Raw genomic sequence first — 22,063 nt, forward strand, 5'->3', positions numbered from 1 at the left:
CCGCTTTGGCTAGAGCTGTTTGATGTTTTTCTGTCAGTCTTTCTACAGCAGCGCTTTAACAGCAAGGCACTTATTTCCTCTCAGCCACTTGAGTTCTCGCGAGATTTGTTACCCTGTCCCCGCAGCACCCCCTTGCGCCTGCGCAGATCTCTTCAAAGCAGAAGGTCGCGCTTAGAGGAAGTGGCGCCTTAGGGTCCCGTGGCCGCAGCGCCGTTACTACTTCTCTGAATCTCCACTCGGCTGCTTGCCGAGACACTCCGCCGCCAAGATGCCTCGAATTATGATCAAGGGGGGTGTGTGGAGGAATACCGAGGTAAGTCCCCTTTTCCCGCCGTCGGATGCCCTCCGCCCCTCCGGCTGCTGATGCGCACGCGCGCGGGGGTCCAGGAGGCGGGGAGGATGCCTGCGGGGTCTGCGTGGGGGGCGGTGCGGGGCCGACCCCCGGACCTTTACCTGGTGCAGGGCTCAGCGTTATCTGAGGACCTTAAGGACAGGGACCTTGATTTACCTGCTTGATTACTTGCCGGGCCCTCGTTAGGCCCTCAGTGAACATTTGTTGAATTGAGGACGCGCCCTCCGTTCTGGTGGATCCCACGGTGTGTCGGGGAGATAAGAACAGCGAGAGTCGATCTTCTGAGCCACCCCCATTTCTCAACCCAGGCACCGTGCCTCTCTCTGATATTCAGAAATGAAGAAGTGCTGTGGCCACAACTTTGTTTTTTCCTTGACTTCCTTGAAGAGGGGAAGCAGTTTGAGTGCCTGGTTATTTGCGCCCATTTACGCCCGCATCCCCACGACTGTTATCAAGGCATAACTTGTCTGCCCTCCCTACACATCTCATGGCCTCTCTCTTCCTGTCATTCCACTTCAGCCTGGATAGAAGCCAGATAGGACAAACAGGGTTCCCGAAACGTAGTGGATAATACCATTCGTGAACCAAAGGATGGTAGAGAGGGAGTAAAATAGAAATAAGGTTTTAGTGCGGTTTGTGTTTATAGGGCACCAAATTTGTCAGTTTTCAGAGCACACCATGTCTTTTCTTGCTCTTTATCTTTACATTTTGCACCTTCTTGGAATATCTTCCTACGCTTGGCATCTTTCTGACCCTCCTTCTAAAACTATTTCAGAAACTCTTCTGGAATTTTTCGTCTTGTGAAAAGTAGTTGCACCCCCCCCCCCCACTGGTCCCATGACACCTCTTTTATCCGTTTGTTTTGGTGTACTTTGTTTTTTTTTGCAAGCATCACATCCTCCTATGTGAATCTGGGTGAATTTATTAACTTCTCAGAGTCTCAGTTTCCTAATGGGGATGGAAATAATACCTTCCTCTCTTGAGAATTAAATGAGTCACTACATTTGGAACTTTTGGAACACAGTCTGGCACATAGTAATTGCTCAGTAAGTGCTAGTTGCTATTTCTTTCCCCCAGTAGACAACACTGCAAGAGGACAGGACCAGATTTTGGTATCTAGAACCTAGGACAGTACCCAACAAAATTTGCTTGGCTAGTGTTTGCTGAGTGGGTCTAGTAGGTTAGATTAACTGTTGTTTATACTTAGTTGAAGCTGTGATTAAGTGTAGCAGTACTGCATCAAAGTTTCAAATAAAGTTAATGACAGCCTTGCCTCATAGCTTGCACCGAGGGAACCAGGATGTTTAAACTGGAGAAGAGATGACTTCTGGGAGAGAGACAGATGTGCAAAATCAAGTAACAGCAGGATTCCTATGCAGTGGCCAAAGTCCTGCAATCTTTTTTAGTCTCTGGTGATAGGGCTGTGGAGTGCCTCCTACATGAAGCGTGTAACTCAAGTTCAGTGTGGAAAAATGCCTAAAAGTAAAATGCCGCAAGTGCATTCATCTATGGCTCTAATATCCCTGGTGTCTGTGCTTTAGCTTGCGGGGCTCCGATTTCCATACTGAAATGGGTGCCCTGGTAAAATATCTATTTGGAGGCTGGAGTCAGAGTTGAGTGGTGAGTTAGGGGAGAAATACTTAATTCTTAGGCTAGACCCAAGATGTAGATTCCTGGGTCAGAGTGGGGGTTGTGGGACTAGAGAGAAAATGCTATTCATGAACTGGAGGCAGGAAGCCTGGATTGAGGGCTGGATGTGTCCTATTTGATTCTCTTTTCCTAAGTAAACAAGACCTGGTATCAGGGCATATGTTTTTTGAATGAATGCATAAGTGAATGAGCCATATCTTTTTGAAGATAATGACAGCCACACATTGGAGAATCCTCTTTAAAATCTACCAAGTAGGATTTCTCAGATTGGGCTGTACTTATTTGAAGTTATTGGTGGGATGGGGGGGGTTGTGTGTAAATCTCTAAGAGATTTCTTTGTTTTGTTTTTTGCTTTTTAGGGCCGCACCCGAGGCATATAGAGGTTCCCAGGCTAGGGGTCTAATCAGAGCTACAGCTGCTGGCCTACACCACAGCCACAGCAACGCCAGATCCCAGCCACGTCTGCAACCTACACAACAGCTCATGGCAACACCGGATCCTTAACCCACCGAGCAAGGCCAGGGATCAAACCTGTACCTCATGGTTCCTAGTCAGATTCGTTTCTGCTGGGCCATGATGGGAACTCCCTTTTAAGAGATTTCTTAATTTCTTGCATTTTGCTCTTTCTGGCTTACTTTTTTTTTTTTTTTAATTGTAATGAAATTTTGTTTTTTTCTTTTTAAACTTAGGATAGGAGTTCCCGTCATGGCGCAGTGGTTAACGAATCCGACTAGGAATCATGAGGTTGCGGGTTCGGTCCCTGCCCTTGCTCAGTGGGTTAAGGATCCGGCGTTGCCGTGAGCTGTGGTGTAGGTTGCAGACACGGCTTGGATCCAGCGTTGCTGTGGCTCTGGCGTAGGCCAGTGGCTGCAGCTCCAATTCAACCCCTAGCCTGGGAACCTCCATATGCCGCGGGAGCGGCCCAAGAAATAGCAAAAAAAAAAAAATAAACTTAGGATATATGTGTATGTCTATATTTCTTTATCCCTAGCACAACCTATTAGAGTTAATTTAAATTTTGTCTTTTCTCACTGTGATTGAGTACACTTTTTCTTTTTAGGATGAAATTTTGAAAGCAGCGGTAATGAAATATGGAAAAAACCAGTGGTCTAGGATTGCCTCACTGCTGCATAGAAAATCAGCCAAGCAGTGCAAAGCCAGATGGTATGTACCAGTTAATGAGTGGAAAACAGAAAACAACCTTAATTATGATGAGGAAAACATTATTTCTTTGAACTTTACCAAGGACAGCAGGCATTGTGATAAAATAGAACGTATGGAGTGGGGGATGGGAATTTAGATTTAAGAATTAGCTGTCATTTGCTTTCTGTGTGATCTCAGGCAAGCCATTTCCTATCCCCTCTCTCCTGCCCCTGTTTCCTCCCAGTTGGCCTTAACTGATGAGAAGTGAGGTGCAAATGAGTCAATGTTGTTTGAGAGTGCTTTGTGAAGCATAAAATACAGCTACTTTTAGGGACAGGCGGACCCTCGCTTATAAGTGGATTCTGTTTAAAAGCTTATGAGTTGCTTGTTTTAGAATGTACTTTCACAAAGAAGTAAATAATAAATAATAGATTATTTTCTAGGCTAGCTTACAGTAGTTGAGTTTCCTCATTAATTAATCCCATTGAATGTTTGCTTCCCCCAAATATAACATAACCCAACAGTACACCTCTGGTGTCCCCTTTTAAGTCACAGGGTAGTGGACACATTAAGCTCTCTACATACGGTTTTGGCGTGAGTGATCTGGCCCCAACTCTGACCCATGTGGTGCTAGGAATCGTATTTTGAATTGTATTAGGGTGACCTAATTCCCTAGGCCCCTCGGTAGAGGGAAGGATCAGAATGTAGAGATGGCCCCGCAAAAAGGAAGATGATCCTCAGCCTGCAAAAGTGGTTCTGATTTCTGCTTCTCTAAGCTCCTACTCCAGTATTTAGTTAGGCTTATATATTGTTTGTAGGCCTCTCCATCCGCCTAAGTAGACAGGATGGAAAGGGTGGAATGGGGGTGTTGGAAAAATAGAGATGACATGCTAGTTTTCTTAAATTAGAAAAACTCACCCAACAAAGGTATACATTGTCTAAAAGCATTTAGTGAATGTAAGTCAGATGCTTAAAGAAGTAAGCCAAGGTGTCCTGACAATCAAATCAAAGCAAGAGAAAGTACTATGAAAACTAGAAACACAACATAAATATGAAGTGGTTTGGTCTTATTTGCAAATCATTTCAAAACCTCTAATAAAGTGTTGTGAGCCACATGGGAAGTCCAAAACCTCTACTATTTATTAGAGGTTTTGGACTTTATTAAAGTGTAAGATGAATGAAACCAGTCAGTGGTTTAGAAAGAAGGCATATGATCATGTTTCAGTCAAGTTACCTTTTTTAAGCATTACTAACCTTGCATAATTAAAATACAGTAGAATTTAGTGAGACAGGGAATTAGGGATGAGGCAAATTTAACCAAATGGTTAATAATTCTTTTGTAAAAGAAGAACAGTTTTTGTGACTGAAGGATGAGAATTAACTTGCATTTTTCAGAGACTAGAAGTCAGCATGTCTTTTGTGGAAATGGGGTACTCATACTGGGTGACTAATTAAGGTATAAAATGGTGTCTTTTTCATAGGTATGAGTGGTTGGATCCAAGCATTAAGAAAACAGAATGGTCCAGAGAAGAAGAGGAAAAACTGTTGCACTTGGCCAAGTTGATGCCAACTCAGTGGAGGACCATTGCTCCAATCATTGGAAGAACAGCCGCCCAGTGTTTGGAACACTATGAATTTCTTCTGTAAGTGAGTCTCCAAAAGCAGTATTAAAATATGTATGTCGGAGTTCTTGTTGTGGCACAGTGGAAACAATCCTGCTAGGGTCCATGAGGACTTGGATTCCATCCCTGGCCTCGATCAGTGGGTCGGGGACCCAGCGTTGCCGTGAGCTGAGGTGTAGGTCGTAGAAGAGGATCTGGCATGGCTGTGGCATAGGCCAGCAGCTGTAGCTCTGATTCGACCCTGGGAACTTTCTGGGAACCTTCGTATGCTGCAGATGTGGCCATAAGAAGAAGAAAAAAAAATGTCTATCTTCTGAATGAGGCTGAATAAACTTTTAGCATTTTCTCTCTTTAAACATTAGTTATAGATCTGAATAAAGCCAGAGGGGCTAAAGCTCTTGGATTGTGTGTTCCAAATCTCATGTGCTTGATCAAGATTATGAATCCTGTTACACAGTTTATAAAAGAATAATTTAAAAATATTATATATGGAGTTCCTGTTGTGGTGCAGCCGAAACAAATCTGACTAGTATCCATGAGGATACAGGTTTGATTCCTGTCCTTGTTCAGTGGGTTAAGGATCTGACATTGCCGTGAGCTGTGCTATAGGTCACAGACACGGCTAGGATCTGGTGTTGCTGTGGCTGTGGTGTGGGCCGGCAGCTATAGCTCCATTTCCATCCCTAGCCTGGGAACTTCCATATGCTGTGGGTGTCTCCCTAAAAAAAAAAATTGTACAAATCATACATGTTCATCATAGAAAATCTGTGGAAAAATGGGTAAAAAAACAAATAAAAATCACGCATAACCACACTGTAGAGAGTTAACTACTTGAACATCTTGGTTCTTCACTGAAAGCTTTTTGGTATAGTTCTGCTGCATTTGTGATTTAAGATGCTGCTTGGATCCTATTTCGTGGTGAATGGAAACAACTGAAATTAGAGAACTTTAAAGCCATCTCTTTCAGGTGAAGCAGTAGTGGAAATGCCTTAATTTGTTAATGCTCATCCATTGGGTTTTTGAAAAAAAGAGTTCCAGCAATAGGGGACCTGGTATTTCTAAGACTAAATGGTGTGACCATGTGACTAATTACTTTGGGCTCATTTCTAGGGATAAAGCTGCCCAAAGAGACAATGAAGAGGAAACAACAGATGATCCACGAAAACTTAAACCTGGAGAAATAGATCCAAATCCAGAAACAAAACCAGCACGGCCTGATCCGATTGATATGGATGAGGGTAAGTGTATGTTTGTGAGGAATTTCTGTGGTAACCATAGACACCTCAGGCCTCTTTTTAACTCTTTTAGTTCTCTTCTAAGCTCCTCTGACTTTTTAGAATCACGGTTCTATCTGCAGTTGTTATTGTAAGTCTCTTTCTATTATAGAGTAATTGTTCTTTTTAGACAGTTCTTTATCTTTTGATATTGTAGTTCATTTTGTAAGTTAAGCAGTGTAACACTGCTGGACAGGTTTTCTGGTGGCTAGATTCCTATATTCTCATTCCTCTTCAAAGGAGAGAGATAACAGATCAGGATTTGGGGCTCCAGTGCTCTTATTAACTACTTTCAACCCTAGGCAAGTAGTTTGTTTTTCATGAAAAGGTAGCACCACAAAACTATGAGGGTGACAAATATGCCTTTTGAGACATTGAATCAAGAATTAGAGAAACTAGGGAGTTCCCTTGTGGCGCAGTGAGTTAAGAATCTGGTGTCGGAGTTCCTGTCGTGGCTCAGTGGTTAACGAATCCAACTAGGAACCATGAGGTTGTGGGTTCCATCCCTGGCCTCTCTCAGTGGGTCAAGGATCCGGCGTTGCCGTGAGCTATGGTATAGATCGCAGACACCGTTTGGATCTGGTGTTGCTGGGGCTCTGCATTGGCTGGCAGCCTACAGCTCCGATTAGACCCCTAGCCTGGGAACTTCCATATGCCACGGGTGTGGCCCTAGAAAAAACAAAAAAACAAAACAAAAAAAAAAGAATCTGATGTCACTATAGCAGCCCAGGTCGCTGCTGTGGCACGGGTTCGATCCCCGGCCGGGGAACTGCCACATGCTGTGGGTGTGGCCAAAAAAAAAAAGTCAGAGGAACTATAATCTAGTTAGTGCGGTGTGTGCCGCTTATTAGCTGTTTGACTTTTAGGCAAGTCATGTAATCTTGCTGAACTTTGATTCTCATTCCTGTCAGATGGAGAGTAATAATCTATCTTACTTCACAGGGCTATTGTGAAGCATTCAGTGAATATTTGTTGAGTTTTTAATTTAAAAGTTTGAAGGTAGTGGTTCCCAAAGGCAGACTGTAGTTAGGCTGGTTGCGTCATTGTCACAGGGTGAACTTTAAAAAATAGAGGTGGCAGGTCCTCCTCAGGAGATCTGAATCAGTAATTTGGGAAGAAGCGAGGGTAATCCTGGAATCTGAGGGTTTTTTTTAAGATTCCCTTGTGATTTCAATTGATACCCTTATATAGAAATTACCCTAAGGTATCAGTAATGAAATATATTATTCTTTGGGGACCCATGGAGAAATGTAGTGGAGGAAAACAATAGTTTTGAGGGAGAATAATGAAGGAAAAATGATAATGAAGATTATCAATTCCTTTATAATTAAATAGTAGTTTTTCCAGTTTTTTTTTTTTTTTTGTCTTTTTGCCATTTTTTGGGCCGCTCCCGGGGCAGCTAGGGGTCGAATTGCAGCTGTAGGCTGCCAGCCTATGCCAGAGCCCCAGCAGCGCAGGATCTGAGCCGTGTCTGCGACCTACACTACAGCTCACGGCAACGCCGGATCGTTAACCCACTGAGCAAGGGCAGGGATCGAACCCGCAACCTCATGGTTCCTAGTCGGATTCATTAACCACTGCGCCACCACGGGAACTCCAGTTTTTCACAATTCGTTTTGTGCCAGGTAGTTGGTGATAATGAAGGATATGATAATTACGGCCGCTATAATGACTTCTTGCTTGATGAATACCTGTTTCATTTTACTTATTTTTTCTCAACGTACTGATGAAGTAGGCATTTGTTATTTATTTATTTATTTATTTATGAAGTAGGCATTTTTTATTCTCATCTTGTAAATGGTGAAACATGTTCAGGGAGGGTAAATACATTATCTAGGGTCACATAACTAGCACGTGGTGGCCTGGTTTTTAACTTAGGTTTCTCTGACTTCAAAACCCAAACTGTTTCCTTTATGCTATACCTTATAAGGATTATATTTATGATTTTTCTTGTCTTAAGCCCTAGGTTCTGTCTCTTGCATACTTTGCTTCTGTTGGAGAAGTTAGTTTTTCTTCTCTTTATTTTTGCAGATGAACTCGAGATGCTTTCTGAAGCTAGAGCCCGCCTGGCTAATACTCAGGGAAAGAAAGCCAAGAGGAAAGCACGAGAGAAACAATTGGAAGAGGCAAGGTATGGTTGCTTCCATCCATAGTTGAACAATTAGGCTGTGCATCCTTAGGCTCAGTAAAATTGCATGATTTATCAACCTCGTTAGGTGAGTGATAAGTAGAATCGTTCACTTCCAGTTTTCTAATAGTCTTTAGTGTCTTTGTTACTTTGGAAACCTTAAATATTTTCTTCTAACCATTTCAGAATAGTTATAGAAACAATACATATTTTAAAAAAGTTTTGTAAAATGTGGCAGAAGCAGTGCCCAGATACAGACACGCATTTATGTGCAGGTGTACACGCGCGTGCATGGCCGCTCTCTCTCTCTCTCAGTGTGTTTAATTTATTTTGTTAGCATAAAATAGCTTCATTTGTTGTGGCCTCTTGGCCTCAGATGCCTAGAGGACACACAGGGCTCTGGGACTTTGGCGTGACTGCCAGTGAGTTACTCTCCTTGATTAGTGTTGGACAGGCACTGACACCAGCTGTGAAACAGGAAACTCGGCTGAACACAGAGGGAGTTAATGAGCCCTGAACTGGATTTTAGGCTGTCATAGAAATTTCTGTGTAAAAAATGAGTGGAGTTACATTTTGCCCTCGACTCAAGGTTGTCTCCATTTTCCCCTTCCTTTTGATTAGATCTATGATTGACGTTACGCCTAATGGCCTAGAAACCAAGGTGAAGTGGATAAAGAGAAAACCTGAACTTTCTAAGAGCTTATTAGCTTTGGAATTCAGGCAGGAATAAACTTCAACTCCAGAATTTCTATTTGGTTCTTTTTAATCATTTCTATCTTTTACCGATTTTCTCTTTTTAATGAATGTTTTCAACCTACCTTCCTTCTTTAATCATGGCTTCCTTTTATTCTTTGAACATACTTCTGTCCCTTTGAAGTCTTGTCTGTTAAATCTGACATCTGGTTGCTCTCAGGCAGTTTCTATTGCCTCCTTGTTTTCTGGTGTGTGGGTCATACTTTCCTGCTGTTTCTTTGCATGTCTTACCTTTTTTTGTTGGGAACTGGATGCTTTGGATGCTCCATCATAGGAATTCTGTGTATGTGTCCCCCGCATCCCCTCTTGGTTACTGTTATTTCTAGTTTACTTGTTTTGTGACCAGCAGGGTTATTTTAGTGAAGTCTGTCCTCCCTTTCCCTCCTCCCACAATGGGAATCCTCTGATCTTGCTCCTTGTGGAGATGGTCTTGGGTGTGGCCAGTCACTTGGGATGATGTGGTTTTGATAGGACTTTCTTTGACATCTTTAATGCACAGCTATTAAACTCTGCTAATTGTCAGCTTATTGCTGTATTGTTTTCAACAATATCTTGGTGCATAAGTTGCTCCACAAAGTGATCCCTTCATTGGCTCCTTTGAAGGGATTGTTTCTGAGGTGAAGGTTTGATATTTGTTCTGACCCCGGGAGGGCTTCCCCCACTTTTCAAAAGAGAAAGACTCTCTGGCAAACTAGTGGGTCTACGTTTAGCCAGTATCACCAGTGAATGAATCTATCAGTTTCTTCCCAACTGCCTTTCACCATAGCTTCCACTGTTTGTTTTGTTTTGTTTTGTTTTGTCTCCCCATGGCATGTGGAGTTAGTTCCCTGCCGGGGTTCAGATCCAAGCCACAGTTGAGACTTACAGTGCAGCTGAGGCAATGCCACATCCTTAACCCACTCACTATGCTGGGAATCAACCTGTGTCCTGGCGCTGTAGAGGTGCCACCAATCTCATTGTGCCACAGTGGGAACTCCCACTTCCACGGATTTTGAGAGCGCCATGAGGCCTCAGGCCAGTGTGGAATGGAGTTTCTGTCTCCCTAAGCTGGGGGTCGGGGAGTGAGTAGAGGGAGTGAGTTTTGATTCAGATAACACAGGTTCTCACTTTTCTTATAGAATTTTAGTGGATTTTTGCTGCTGTTATTGTTTTGTTTTTGGTCACACCTGTGGCATGTGGAAATTTCTGGGCCAGGGATAAAACCCGTGCCATGGTTTGATGCCAGTTCCTTAACTCACTATGCCATTGGGGAACTTGCTAGTAGATTTTATTGAATAAACATTGCTTCATTTACTATACTCTTTAGGATTCCTTCAAGGGACTTAACTTTTTTTTTTCTTAAACTAATTTTTGTCAGTTTTGCCGGGGAGTGGGTGTGTAGAGCCTCAGGAAATTGCTCTTACAGACTGTTTCATCATTTGATTTTTTTTTTTCCCTCTTTGTTACTGCGAAAAACTTTTCAAATCACTAAATCATTAACATTATAGCATCATGGGAAAGTACGGAGAAAAAAGTGAAAATTAAATGCAATTGCAACTTCCTATGATTATCACTGGTACTGTTTGGGCGGGCAGTCTCCCTCACATCTGCGCATGCATGTATTCACTGATAGGTAGGCGGGTAATTTGACATGTTGCTCTGTAACATGTAAACTTTGTAACATGTTGTTACACAGCAGTGTGTTTTGAGCATCTTTCCACTTCAGAGTAGATTTATACATTTTTTAAAGTTTGTTTAGATGGCCTTATAGTATCTTGTAGGTATGTTCTAAATTATTTTAACTAATTTCTTGTTGGATGTTTAGGTTGTGTTTGTTCATCTGCTATTCTGAAGAGCGCTTGGTAAACAGTCTTGTAGCTTTGGCCTCCTTCATGTCCTTACTTATTTCCTTAGGCCAAAGACTGAAGAGTGAGATTGCTGGGTTAAAAAAATGTAAAAGATTCATGTATATTTCCAAATCCTCTTTGGGGAAAGCTATAGCAGTGTACTTTCTCATTACCACTTTTTCCACCCTTGCCACTAAAATGAAACAAAAACTGGAGTTCCTGTCATGGCTCAGTGGTTAACGAACCCTACTAGCATCCATGAGGACTCGGGTTTGATCCCTGGCCTCACTCAGTGGGTTAAGGATCTGGCGTTGGCGTGAGCTGTGGTGTGGGTCACAGACGTGGCTCAGATCCAGTGTGGCTGTGGTTGTGGTTAGACAAGTGCTACAGCTCCAACTCAACCCCTAGCCTGGGAACCTCCATATGCCATGGGTACGGCCCTTTAAAAAAAAAAAAAAAAAACAAAAAAAGTGAATAAAATGAAACAAAAACTGAATGCCGTTGATTAGATATGCAGAAATGGTACCTGATATAATTTGTGATCCTTTATTACTTTGTCATTTTAGCTATTTGCATTTTTTTCATTAGTGAACTGTTTATTTCCTTTTGTTCTTTTTTCCCCTTGTAATGCATTTTTTAAAAACTTACTTAGACTTGCGTAGATTCTTTTTTTCTTTTGGCCTTGTCTGCAACATGTGGAAGTTTCTGGGGCAGGGATTGAACCTGCGCCACAGCAGTAACCATGCTGGATCCTTAACCTGTTGAGCCACCAGGGAATTGTTGCATAGATCTTTATATCTAACTATTCCTAATACTAATTTCAAATTTTTTTTCCTATTATTTGCCTTTCAATGTTGTTTTCTGATTTTTTTTTTTTTTTTTTTTTGCTTTTTATGGGTGCTTCCTTGGCATATGGAAGTTCCCAGGCTAGGGGTCTAAGTGGAGCTGCAGCTGCTGGCCACAGTCACAGCCACAGCAACACGGGATCTGAGTCTGTGACCTACACTAGAGCTCACAGAAATGCCGGATCCCCAACCCACTGAGTGAGGCCAGGGATCAAACCCAAATACTAGTCAGATTCTTACCCTGCTGAGCCACAACGGGAACTCCATGGTTTATGATTTTTAAAAAATGATCTAAAACTTAAAAATTCTTTAATTTATATTAAGAGAGTATATTCCCTTCCAGAGGTTAAATACATATTTACCAGTTCCTTCTGGTTTTTCTCTTTGCATTGTTGTGTGTGTATACCTTTAAGTCAAAACTGGGATTGATTTTGGTAATTGGTGCAAAGTGAGGGTTTAAATAAATATTTCTTCCCCAGATGACCAGATAGTGTTCCTAACCGTATTGGATGGTCCATCCCTTCCCCATGGAATATGATTTTCAAAGTGATCTTGTGTTCTTTTTCTTCAGGCGTCTTGCTGCTCTCCAGAAGAGAAGAGAACTTCGAGCAGCTGGCATAGAAATTCAGAAGAAAAGAAAAAAGAAGAGGGGAGTTGATTATAATGCTGAAATCCCATTTGAAAAAAAGCCTGCTCTTGGTTTCTATGACACTTCTGAGGAAAACTACCAGGCTCTAGATGCTGATTTCAGAAAGTTAAGACAACAGGATCTTGATGGGGAGCTAAGATCGTAAGTTGCCTTTCTGATTTCATGAATGGAAATGTATTATAGGAATTTTATGGAGGGCCAAGTATTTGTCAGAGCCAGGTTTTAATCAGTTAGCACAAGGTAGCCTACATAATGCTTTTATTTCTTCAATGGACTCACCTTTCTGAGGAAACCAGTGACGCGGCTGTCATGTTTTTAGTGCAGACTTTGCTGTTTATGTCTCTCTCTTTTTTTTTTTTTTGGTCTTTTTGCTATTTCTTTGGGCCGCTCCCTCGGCATATGGAGGTTCCCAGGCTAGGGGTCGAATAGGAGCTGTAGCCACTGGCCTACGCCAGAGCCACAGCAACTCGGGATCCGAGCTGCATCTGCAACCTACACCACAGCTCATGGCAACGCCGGATCGTTAACCCACTGAGCAAGGGCAGGGACCGAACCCGCAACCTCATGGTTCCCAGTCGGATTCGTTAACCACTGCGCCACGACGGGAACTCCTGTTTATGTCTCTTGAAACGTCAGCACTTGGCTGTTGGTGAGCTGTTTACTCACCAAGTCAGTCTTAACATTTAGATACCTTCAGGAACAAATTAGTTATTTTGCTAATGGCCTGAAGGAGTCTGTCAGAATCTGTCCTGCTTCTTTTTGTTTTCTTTCTAGTGAAAATTTTACCTTGTTTTACTTAAATTGTGAAATTAAAAGGAAAATAATTATCAATGCATTCTTAAGTGTTTTCATTTAATAGGGATAAGTAGATATATTTATCAGATGTCTTAAAATGTAGAAGATTTTGCTTATTTCTAGGGATATTTATTTATTTATTTGTTCGTTTGTTTTAGGGCTGCATTGGTGGCATATGGAAGTTCCCAGGCTAGGGGTCGAATCAGAGCTGCAGCTGCCGTCCTATGCCACAGCCACAGCAATGCCAGATCCGAGCCACATTTGTGACCTACACCACAGCTCACAGATTCTTAACCCACTGAGCGAGGCCAGGGATCGAACCTGTACCCTCAAGGATACTAGTCCATTTCGTAATCGACTGAGCCACAACGGGAGCTCCTTCAGGGATTTTTAGTTTCTTTAATTCTTAGATCTGAGTGTTGTAGAGAGAACCTTTTATGATCATCAAAGATTTTTAGTTTTCTACTCCCAGAGTGGTCTTCCATTTCTGTTGACATGAGTTGTTGGTAAACAACAGATGTCAGCCACTGTGAAACAGGATTTCCTTAGATGTTCTCCATTGTTTTACTTTTCGCATTAGGACCTTGCTTTAGGTAGCCTCTGCACATAGAGCCTGAAGACAAAAATAACCACGTGGAAGGAGTAGACTAGATGGGGAAGAGCACCTGCAGAGGGGAGGAGGCATTCCCAGAGCTGTAGAAAATGGCTTTGAGCCTGGCCCTAGACCCTGACAGCTTTCTGGTGTCATTTGTCTGGACTTAAATATCCTTTAAAAAGATGTATGAATTAAAAAAACGTAACAAATGATTGGAGTTCTCGTCGTGGTGCAGTGGTTAACGAATCGGACTAGGAACCATGAGGTTGTGGGTTCGATCCCTGGCCTCGCTCAGTGGGTGAAGGATCTGGTGTTGCCATGAACTGTGGTGTAGGTTGCCGACGCGGCTCGGAGCCTGTGTTGCTGTGGCTCTGGCGTAGACTGGTGGCTACAGCTCCGATTAGACCCCTAGCCTGGGAACCTCCATGTGCCTCGGGAAGTGGCCCTAGAAAAGGCAAAAAGACAAAAAAAAAATTAAAAAACAAACGATTGAAGAACAGTTTTAAAGGGAAATTTAAAAATTCACAGTGTTTTAATTCTGTCTCCATTTAATTGTTTCCCTTTTTGGTATACTCATTTTTCTCACATGGGTTTCTATGTGAACATAATCCTGGTAGTTTTATGTTTTTCTTTGCACATTATATGTAATGTTTTGCTTGTCACAGTTTATAGTTACATATTTTTAATATGTAGTACCTAAATTACTTAGTATATCTTATTTTCTTAACAATTACATTGCTATTCTAAGTCTGCTTTCCTCTTGAATATAGTGGATAGGTAATGGTGCAGGAACAACTTAATGTATATAGTTTTTATCTTTTTATTAGTAATTTTCTTAGGAGTGGAATTATTTTGTTCAGAGTATATGACTATTTATATGGCTTTTAATGTTATCGCCTATGTGTAACTTTAAAAAATCTCTTCTCCACCTTGATCCATGACAGTGAAAAAGAAGGAAGAGATAGAAAAAAAGACAAGCAGCATTTGAAAAGGAAAAAAGAATCTGATTTACCATCAGCTATTCTTCAAACTAGCGGTGTTTCTGAATTTACTAAAAAGAGAAGCAAACTAGTACTTCCTGCCCCTCAGGTAATCTGATAAAAGCAGGTTTTTCATTGTGCGAAATCTTATGCTTATCATTTATTCTGAGAAAGTGTTTTCGGGCCTTGCTGCCAGGCTTTTCTAGGTGCTTGGTTAAGGGTGTTAAGACATTCACAGTGTGATAGTATAAATATAAGTCATTGTGAGATAGTATAAATGATTATATCAGGCTTTGAGCTGCTCATTTGAGGATTTAGTAAGTAATTGTCAGCTCTTAGCAATTTGTAAGCAGCCTGGGGCTCCAGGCCTCTTTTGTGAAGCTGATAAAGATGGTCTTTAGTCTTCTGGACCTCAGACAGCTTTCTTTAGGGAGTGTTTTGTTGCCACACTTTTCCTTTTGAGAAAGTAGCTGTGAAAATCAATCAAGGGGGGAGTTGTGAGGAGAGATTTCACTGAGCTTATTCTAGGCTCTGTTCCTTTGTCTTATAGTTGGTCAGAAACATGGGGATTTTGAATAAGCTCTTGTTTTATTTTGACTAATACAGCTCTGTAGAATTGGACAGTTTAATGGAGCAGAGGGATGGATTTAGGAGGCCCAAACGGCTTCTTTTTTTGCCCCCAAATGAGTGCCCTGGTGGCCTCAATATCAAATTCTTGGGCACAAACATAAAATAATTTTGTCAGAGGCTATCATTTCTAGTAGCGATATTTCTTTTCCTCTTTTTCTTTAAACATTTTTTATTATAGTTGATTTACAGTGTTCTGTCGATTTCTGCTGTACAGCATAGTGACCCAGTTATACATACATGCATATATATACATACACATTCTTTTTCTCACATTATCCTCCATCATGTTCCATCACAAGTGATTAGATACAGTTCCCTATGCTACACAGCAGGATATCCACTTGAAATGCAGTAGTTTGCATCCTCTGATCCCAAACACCAGTCCATCCCACTCCATCACTGTCTCCCTTGGTAACCACAAGTCTGTTCTCCATGTCCATGAGTTTGTTTCTTTTATGTATACAGATTCATTTGTGTTGTATATTAAATTCCAGCTATAAGTGATATCATGTGGTATTTGTCTTTCTCTTTCCGACTTGACTTAGTATGAGAATCTCTAGTTACATCCATGTTGCTGCAAATGGCATTATTTTATTCTTTTTTATGCTTGAGTAGTATTCCATTGTGTATATATACCACATCTTGTTAATTCATTCATCTGTTGATGGATGTTTAGGTTGTTCCTATGTCTTGAATAATGTGAATAGTGCTGCAGGGAACATATGGTGCATGTATCTTTTTGAATGAAAGTTTTGTCTGGATATATGCCTAGGAGTGGGATTGCTGGATCATATGGTAGTTCTGTATTTAGTTTTCTGAGGTACCTCCATACTGTTTTCCATTGCGGTTGTACCAAATTCCATTCCCACCAACAGTGTGAGAGGGTTCCCTTTTCTCCACACTCTCTCCAGCATTTGTTATTTGTAGACTTACTGATGATGGCCATTCTGACCAATGTGAAGTGGTACTTCATTGTAGTTTTGATTTGCATTTCTCTAATAATTAGCGATGATGAGCATTTTTTTCTTAAATTGAGATTTTGCTTATAATTTTTTATTTTTAGTTCTTAGGATATTTATTTTTGGTAAAATCACTAAGGTAACGCATTTTGATTTTCTTAGGGAGTTTGTGGCTCAGTGGACTCTCTGATATTTTAATTGATTTTCAGTATCTCCTTCCCCAGTTGATAACTGGTTTTGTACAAACATTATTTTGTTCTTGATTTATTAATATGTTGGTTTGAAAGAATTTCGATATGGAATTACAAGGCTTTGAAGCTTGATACTTTATCACATATGGAACTTATCCCCTATATTATATAGGGAAGACTTCTAAAAACTTTTTTATGGAAATTTCAAACCCATGAAGAGTAAAGAGTGTATTACAGTGAACCCTGTGTACTCATCACACAGCTTCAGCAGTTCATCTTTCTGGAATGTGGAAGTTTTATACTGTTACTCTATGGTTAAAATATTGCTACTGTGATAACTGTGTCTTCAGATTTCAGATGCAGAACTCCAGGAAGTTGTAAAAGTGGGCCAAGCAAGCGAAATTGCACGTCAGACTGCCGAGGAATCTGGCATAACAAACTCTGCTTCCAGTACTCTCTTGTCTGAGTACAATGTCACCAACAATAGCATCGCTCTGAGAACACCACGAACACCAGCTTCCCAGGACAGAATTCTGCAGGTAGGTTGCCATATGGCAGAGTGAGCCTTTCACTTTTTTTTTTTTTTTGGTCTTTAAAAGTATTATGAAGGAGGAGTTCCTGTTGTGGCTTAGACAGTTAAGGACCCAGTGGGTTTGATCCCTGGCCTCACTTAGTGGGTTAAGGATTCAGTGTGCCACAAGCTGCAGTGGAGGTCGCAGATGTGGCTCGGATCTGGTGTGGCTGTGGCTGTGGTGTAGTCTGGCAGCTGTAGCTCTGATTCGACGCCTAGTCTGGGAACTTTCGTATGCCACAGATATGGCCATAAAAAAAATAAAGAGAAAAGGAAGATATTCTAAATAAATGTCTGGTCTCTAGGGAAGGTAGATGATCACAGAGGCCGCCTTGGTGATGATACTGCACATAAAGTTATAAAATAATCATCTGTATTCCCTGTGCTATATATTATATCCCTGTAGTTTTTCTTTGGGGAGTTCTCGATGTCAGTATTTCAAGATCTCTTCTCTCGGGTTAGTCAGATTCCCCAGAGAGGGGGCTTCTGATCTTCTGCCTGGAGGCATAAAGCTGGCCAGCGTTTTGAGAGCTTAGCTGGGAAAAAATGCTTTGTGTTTGGAATGGCAAAAAGAACACACATAGAATTTTGATAATGTGAGATTCAGGGTTCTTTCCATGAATAAAGACATACAGAATAGTGGAATAAGCCTTGCTCCTGTTATCTTCATTTTGCCCCCAAACTCAGTGGCTTAAAACATTTTCTTGTGTTAATGGTTTCTGCGGGTTGGGAATTTGGACAGGACAGAGGAGGAATGGCTTGTTTCTGCTCTGTGATGTCTAGAGCCTCAACTTGGAAGACTCAACATCTGGGGCTGACTTGATGGGTTGGAATTATCTTTCCATGTCTGGTGTTTGATGCTGACTGTGGGTTGGGGCCTCACCTGGGAAAGTGGAGTGAGTCTATATGTAGCTGCTCTGTGTGGCCTGGGTTTTTTCTACAGCATGGTGGCCTCAGAATAGTTGAGTTTCTCCCATGGTGTCTCAAGGCTCCAGTGTGGTGGGAAGCTGTAGTTTTCTAACCTTGCCTCGGAAGTCAGGCACCGTCACTTTTGCTCTTTCTGTTAGTTGCAGGTGAGTCACAGGGCCACCTACATTCAAGAGGAGGGGACATAGACCCCGGAAGGAGTATCAGGGTTGGATACCAGGGAACTCCTTTTTTTTTTTTTTTTTTGTCTTTTTGCCATTTCTTGGGCGGGGTTGGATTGTTGAGAGGAGCATGTGAGATTGGTTGTGGCTCTCTGGAAAATATAGCCTGCCACAGGCCCTGAGTGGGGATTTGGGGGACTTGTGGGTGCAGGGTCATCGGAGAGGGACTAAACAGAGCGTAGTCAGTCCTACCTAAAGAGGAAGGAATCAGGAAGGAATCTGCCCTCATGAGTTTTCTTATGGAGTGGGTAAGCCAATTGTTGGTATCTTAACCTCCCAGTAGAAGAAGCTGAGACTCAGAGAGGCTAATGAAGACTGGGTAAAGAATTAGCAATAAAGGCAGACTAAAACCTAGGTGATCTGACATCTAGCCTGAGCTCACAGTAGGAAATTGAATTCTTAGCTCTTTGCGATTGTACAGAGACTTGGCACAGGTCATAGGAAAAGCTTGTGGGTAATGGGGGTTTCATAGGTGAGGCCACGGAAGTATTTCTTTTTTTTTCTTTTCTTTTTTTTTGTCTTTTTGCCATTTCTTGGGCCGCTCCCACGGCATATGGAGGTTCCCAGGCTAGGGGTCCAGTCGGAGCTGTAGCTGCCAGCCTACGTCAGAGCCACAGCAACGCGGGATCTGAGCCGCGTCTGCAACCTACACCACAGCTCACGGCAACGCCAGATCGTTAACCCACTGAGCAAGGGCAGGGATCAAACCCGCAACCTCATGGTTCCTAGTTGGATTCATTAACCACTGTGCCACGACGGGAACTCCAGAAGTATTTCTTGATAGATAAAATTTTATTCCAAAACTTCTGATGTGCTAATGTTAGGTTGACAGAAGGAATCAAGTATTAAATTCTGCCATGGCCCAGTATTAATTTTCTCTATTGGTTATCATTGAGAAAATGTCTAAGAGTTCTGCCTGCTTCAAGATTTGTGTAGTGGGACCAGAAGAGAGGAGTTGGCCATTCTGTCGAAACTGTTAAAGCACTCTTCTTTGCTTTCTTGTTCATCAGGAAGCCCAAAACCTCATGGCCCTGACCAATGTGGACACCCCCTTGAAGGGCGGACTTAACACCCCCCTGCATGAGAGCGACTTCTCAGGTGTGACTCCCCAGCGGCAGGTAGTACAGACTCCAAACACAGTTCTCTCTACCCCGTTCAGGTATTGTACATAAACACGTGTTTTCTGCTTTAAAGAAACTTGAATGTTTGCTTTAGTAATGTTGACAGAGAATGGAGATAAGTGTTTAGCTTGCTTTTTGATTTCTCCTCATTCATAGTAGCAAATGCTAGTACCCAGGAAATGATTAAATACCAAATGGAGCTTCCTTCTTTTTTCAGAGTTTCTAGTGCTGTCACCTTGTTTCTGAAGACTTTTAGTCTGATTTGAAAGAGCAGATCAACCCATGTTAAGGATGACTTGGTGAATTTAAAAAACTTTTAATCCTTTTAATGCATGTATTATTACTGCTTTTTCCCCAATATTTTATTAGGAAAATTTCTGACAGAGAGGTTGAAAGAATGGTAAAGCAAACTTCCATGTGCCCACCACCTGATTCTACATTGTTAATATTTTACTCTGTTTGTTTTATCACATACCATCCATCTATCCATTGTGATTTTTTTTTTTTTATGGCTGCACCTGTGGCATATGGAAGTTCTTGGGCTAGGGGTTGGATCAGAGCTGCTGCTTCTCACCTGGCCACAGCGACAGCAACGACGGATCTGAGCCACATCTGTGACCTACACCATAATTTGCAGCAATACTGGATCCTTAATCCATTGAATGAGGCCAGGGATTGAACCCGCATCCTCATGGACGCTATGTCAGGTTCATAACCCACTGAGCAGCAACAGGAACTCCTATGCATCTTAGTCTTTAATGCATTTCAAAGTAAATTGCACGTATCGGTTCATTTCACTCTAAACACTACCACATGTGTATCATTAACTAGAGTTCAGAGTTCAGTGTTTATACTTCTTGTGTTTTAAGCTACTGTCTTTAGAGAAGAATTTTTAAGATGCAAATGTTACAGAAGCAGTTTGTATTAAAATGGAAATTGAGCTTTCAAGGTTGGAAATATTTAGGGTTTACTTTTAATTGTAAATGTTAGGCTGTGTCCTCCTGGTGGTTAAGTACGCGAAGCAACTTACACTGTTAAAACTGTACATGGCAGCAGGATCAAGAAACACTGGCAGTCAAAACCTTATATAACATTTAACACTTTTGCAAGAGAGTCTAATCTCTCCTTTCCTGTGTATGTCCTATTTCTCAGCTAGGTTGTAAACTCCTAGGGCAGGGACCATGACTTGTATGGTAGCACTTTACCTCATCTCTGAGAACAGCTGTCTGGCAGTACTGGCTGTCTGGAACACAGCCAAGATATAGAAAGTAATCAACCAAAAAAAAAAAAAAGTCTTTGAAAAATTAAAATACAAGGTGTAGAATCTGTGGATTTTATTCCTAAGAGTGTTTCTTAGCCCTGACTCAGAACTGTGTATATTTTGATGTGATTCTAAAAGCCTGGTGTTTGGCTTCCAAACAAAATAGAGAGGGAGCAACTGCTTCAGGTATGCACACCTATGGTGATGACTCTATAGCCAGCAGCTCCAGGCAGGGAGGAGACACCTGATCAGTCGCAGACATTGAACTCAGAGAGTCATCTGGGGTTTGAGTGTGGTGGCCAGCCTTTCTGCCCACTGTGTGTCGTGAGCCACCCTGATGTGTCAAGTAGAGTTGAAAAATGTTTGGTGGGACTGTTAATGAGATAAGAACATATCTGATGTAATGACAGTATTTGTGAAATACTGAGTTAGCTAAACCAAACCTTGAGGTCTAACTTCAAACCAGGTAGGGAGACAATTTCTGGAATCTTTCTTTTCTGCTTTTCTCGTAAAATAATTTATGTGAAAAGCATTTGAAAGTACAATCCAGATAAAACCGGCATTTTCAATAATTAGAATTTCTGTCTTTCTAGAACTCCTTCTCATGGATCTGAAGGGCTGACTCCCCGAAGTGGGACAACTCCCAAACCAGTTATTAACTCCACCCCGGGTAGAACTCCTCTTCGAGACAAGTTAAACATTAATCCCGAGGATGGAATGGCAGACTACAGTGATCCCTCTTATGTGAAGCAGATGGTGCGTGTCAGTTGCCTTTTGTACTCTTTTAAAAAAGTTTATTTTTAATACCTTGTGGGTGTCAAATTAAAAATTTTCCCCTTGTCACTGCACATTTCATATACCTTAAAACTCTATACACCTACGGGCACTCGAAAAGGAAAATGATTAGTAGGACTTGAGAAGGGGACCCTTTTGGTCGTATAAGCCTACTTATTCTTAAATAGGTGTTGACTATTGATTATGCTGATAATGCTCCTTGTATCTTTTATGATTTTAATTTGTATCTTTCACTAATTAACACTTCACCTTCTTGAATGATGCATTTAATTTTTTTCCTATTTCTGTAGAATATATTTTAAGTTTTGAATGTCTCCAGAATTAGATTTTGAGCCTTGATTCTTTCCTGTTTGCTCTATACTTTTAGAAGGATACTCTAGATCTCAAAGTCATGTTAATTTGATGTTCATTGCTGACCTTAGTGAAGTTTATTTTTTGTATATTTTGAAAAATGTAGAAAGCTAATTATGAAAGTTAAAGTTTTGCTTCTGCTTTATTATGTCACTATTGAGACTTCTTATGCCACAGAAGATCATTGTGAGATTTTTTGTTAATGAAATGAGTCCTGTTTCCAGTTTTCCAGATAGTCCGTTTCCAGTTTACAAATTGATTCTAACTTCATGTATAGATTTGATTAGTTGAGAATTTTTTTTCAATGTCCGCATTGGTATCATCTAATGCCAACTCTGAATGACTACGTAAGAATTAAACAAATGGGAATTCCTGTCATGGTGCAGTGGAAACAAATCCGACTAGGAACCATGAGGTTGTGGGT

General features: G+C 41.4%; 1 protein-coding gene across 1 annotated transcript in view; it reads left to right on the top strand.

Moving 5' to 3' along the window:
• Nucleotides 1-22,063, top strand: part of CDC5L (cell division cycle 5 like) — a 43,504-nt gene continuing 21,441 nt past the window's right edge. Inside the window, exons 1-10 of the mRNA XM_047795346.1 lie at nt 1-313; nt 3,063-3,166; nt 4,627-4,788; nt 5,878-6,005; nt 8,073-8,172; nt 12,165-12,383; nt 14,577-14,721; nt 16,743-16,931; nt 19,122-19,270; nt 21,087-21,249. Of these exons, the coding sequence (XP_047651302.1) occupies nt 269-313; nt 3,063-3,166; nt 4,627-4,788; nt 5,878-6,005; nt 8,073-8,172; nt 12,165-12,383; nt 14,577-14,721; nt 16,743-16,931; nt 19,122-19,270; nt 21,087-21,249 (1,404 nt within the window). The 5' untranslated portion in view covers nt 1-268. The remainder of the gene's footprint in view (nt 314-3,062; nt 3,167-4,626; nt 4,789-5,877; nt 6,006-8,072; nt 8,173-12,164; nt 12,384-14,576; nt 14,722-16,742; nt 16,932-19,121; nt 19,271-21,086; nt 21,250-22,063) is intronic.

This window comes from Phacochoerus africanus, chromosome 9 (genome assembly GCF_016906955.1).
Source record: "Phacochoerus africanus isolate WHEZ1 chromosome 9, ROS_Pafr_v1, whole genome shotgun sequence".
In the NCBI taxonomy this organism is placed as follows: domain Eukaryota; kingdom Metazoa; phylum Chordata; class Mammalia; order Artiodactyla; family Suidae; genus Phacochoerus; species Phacochoerus africanus.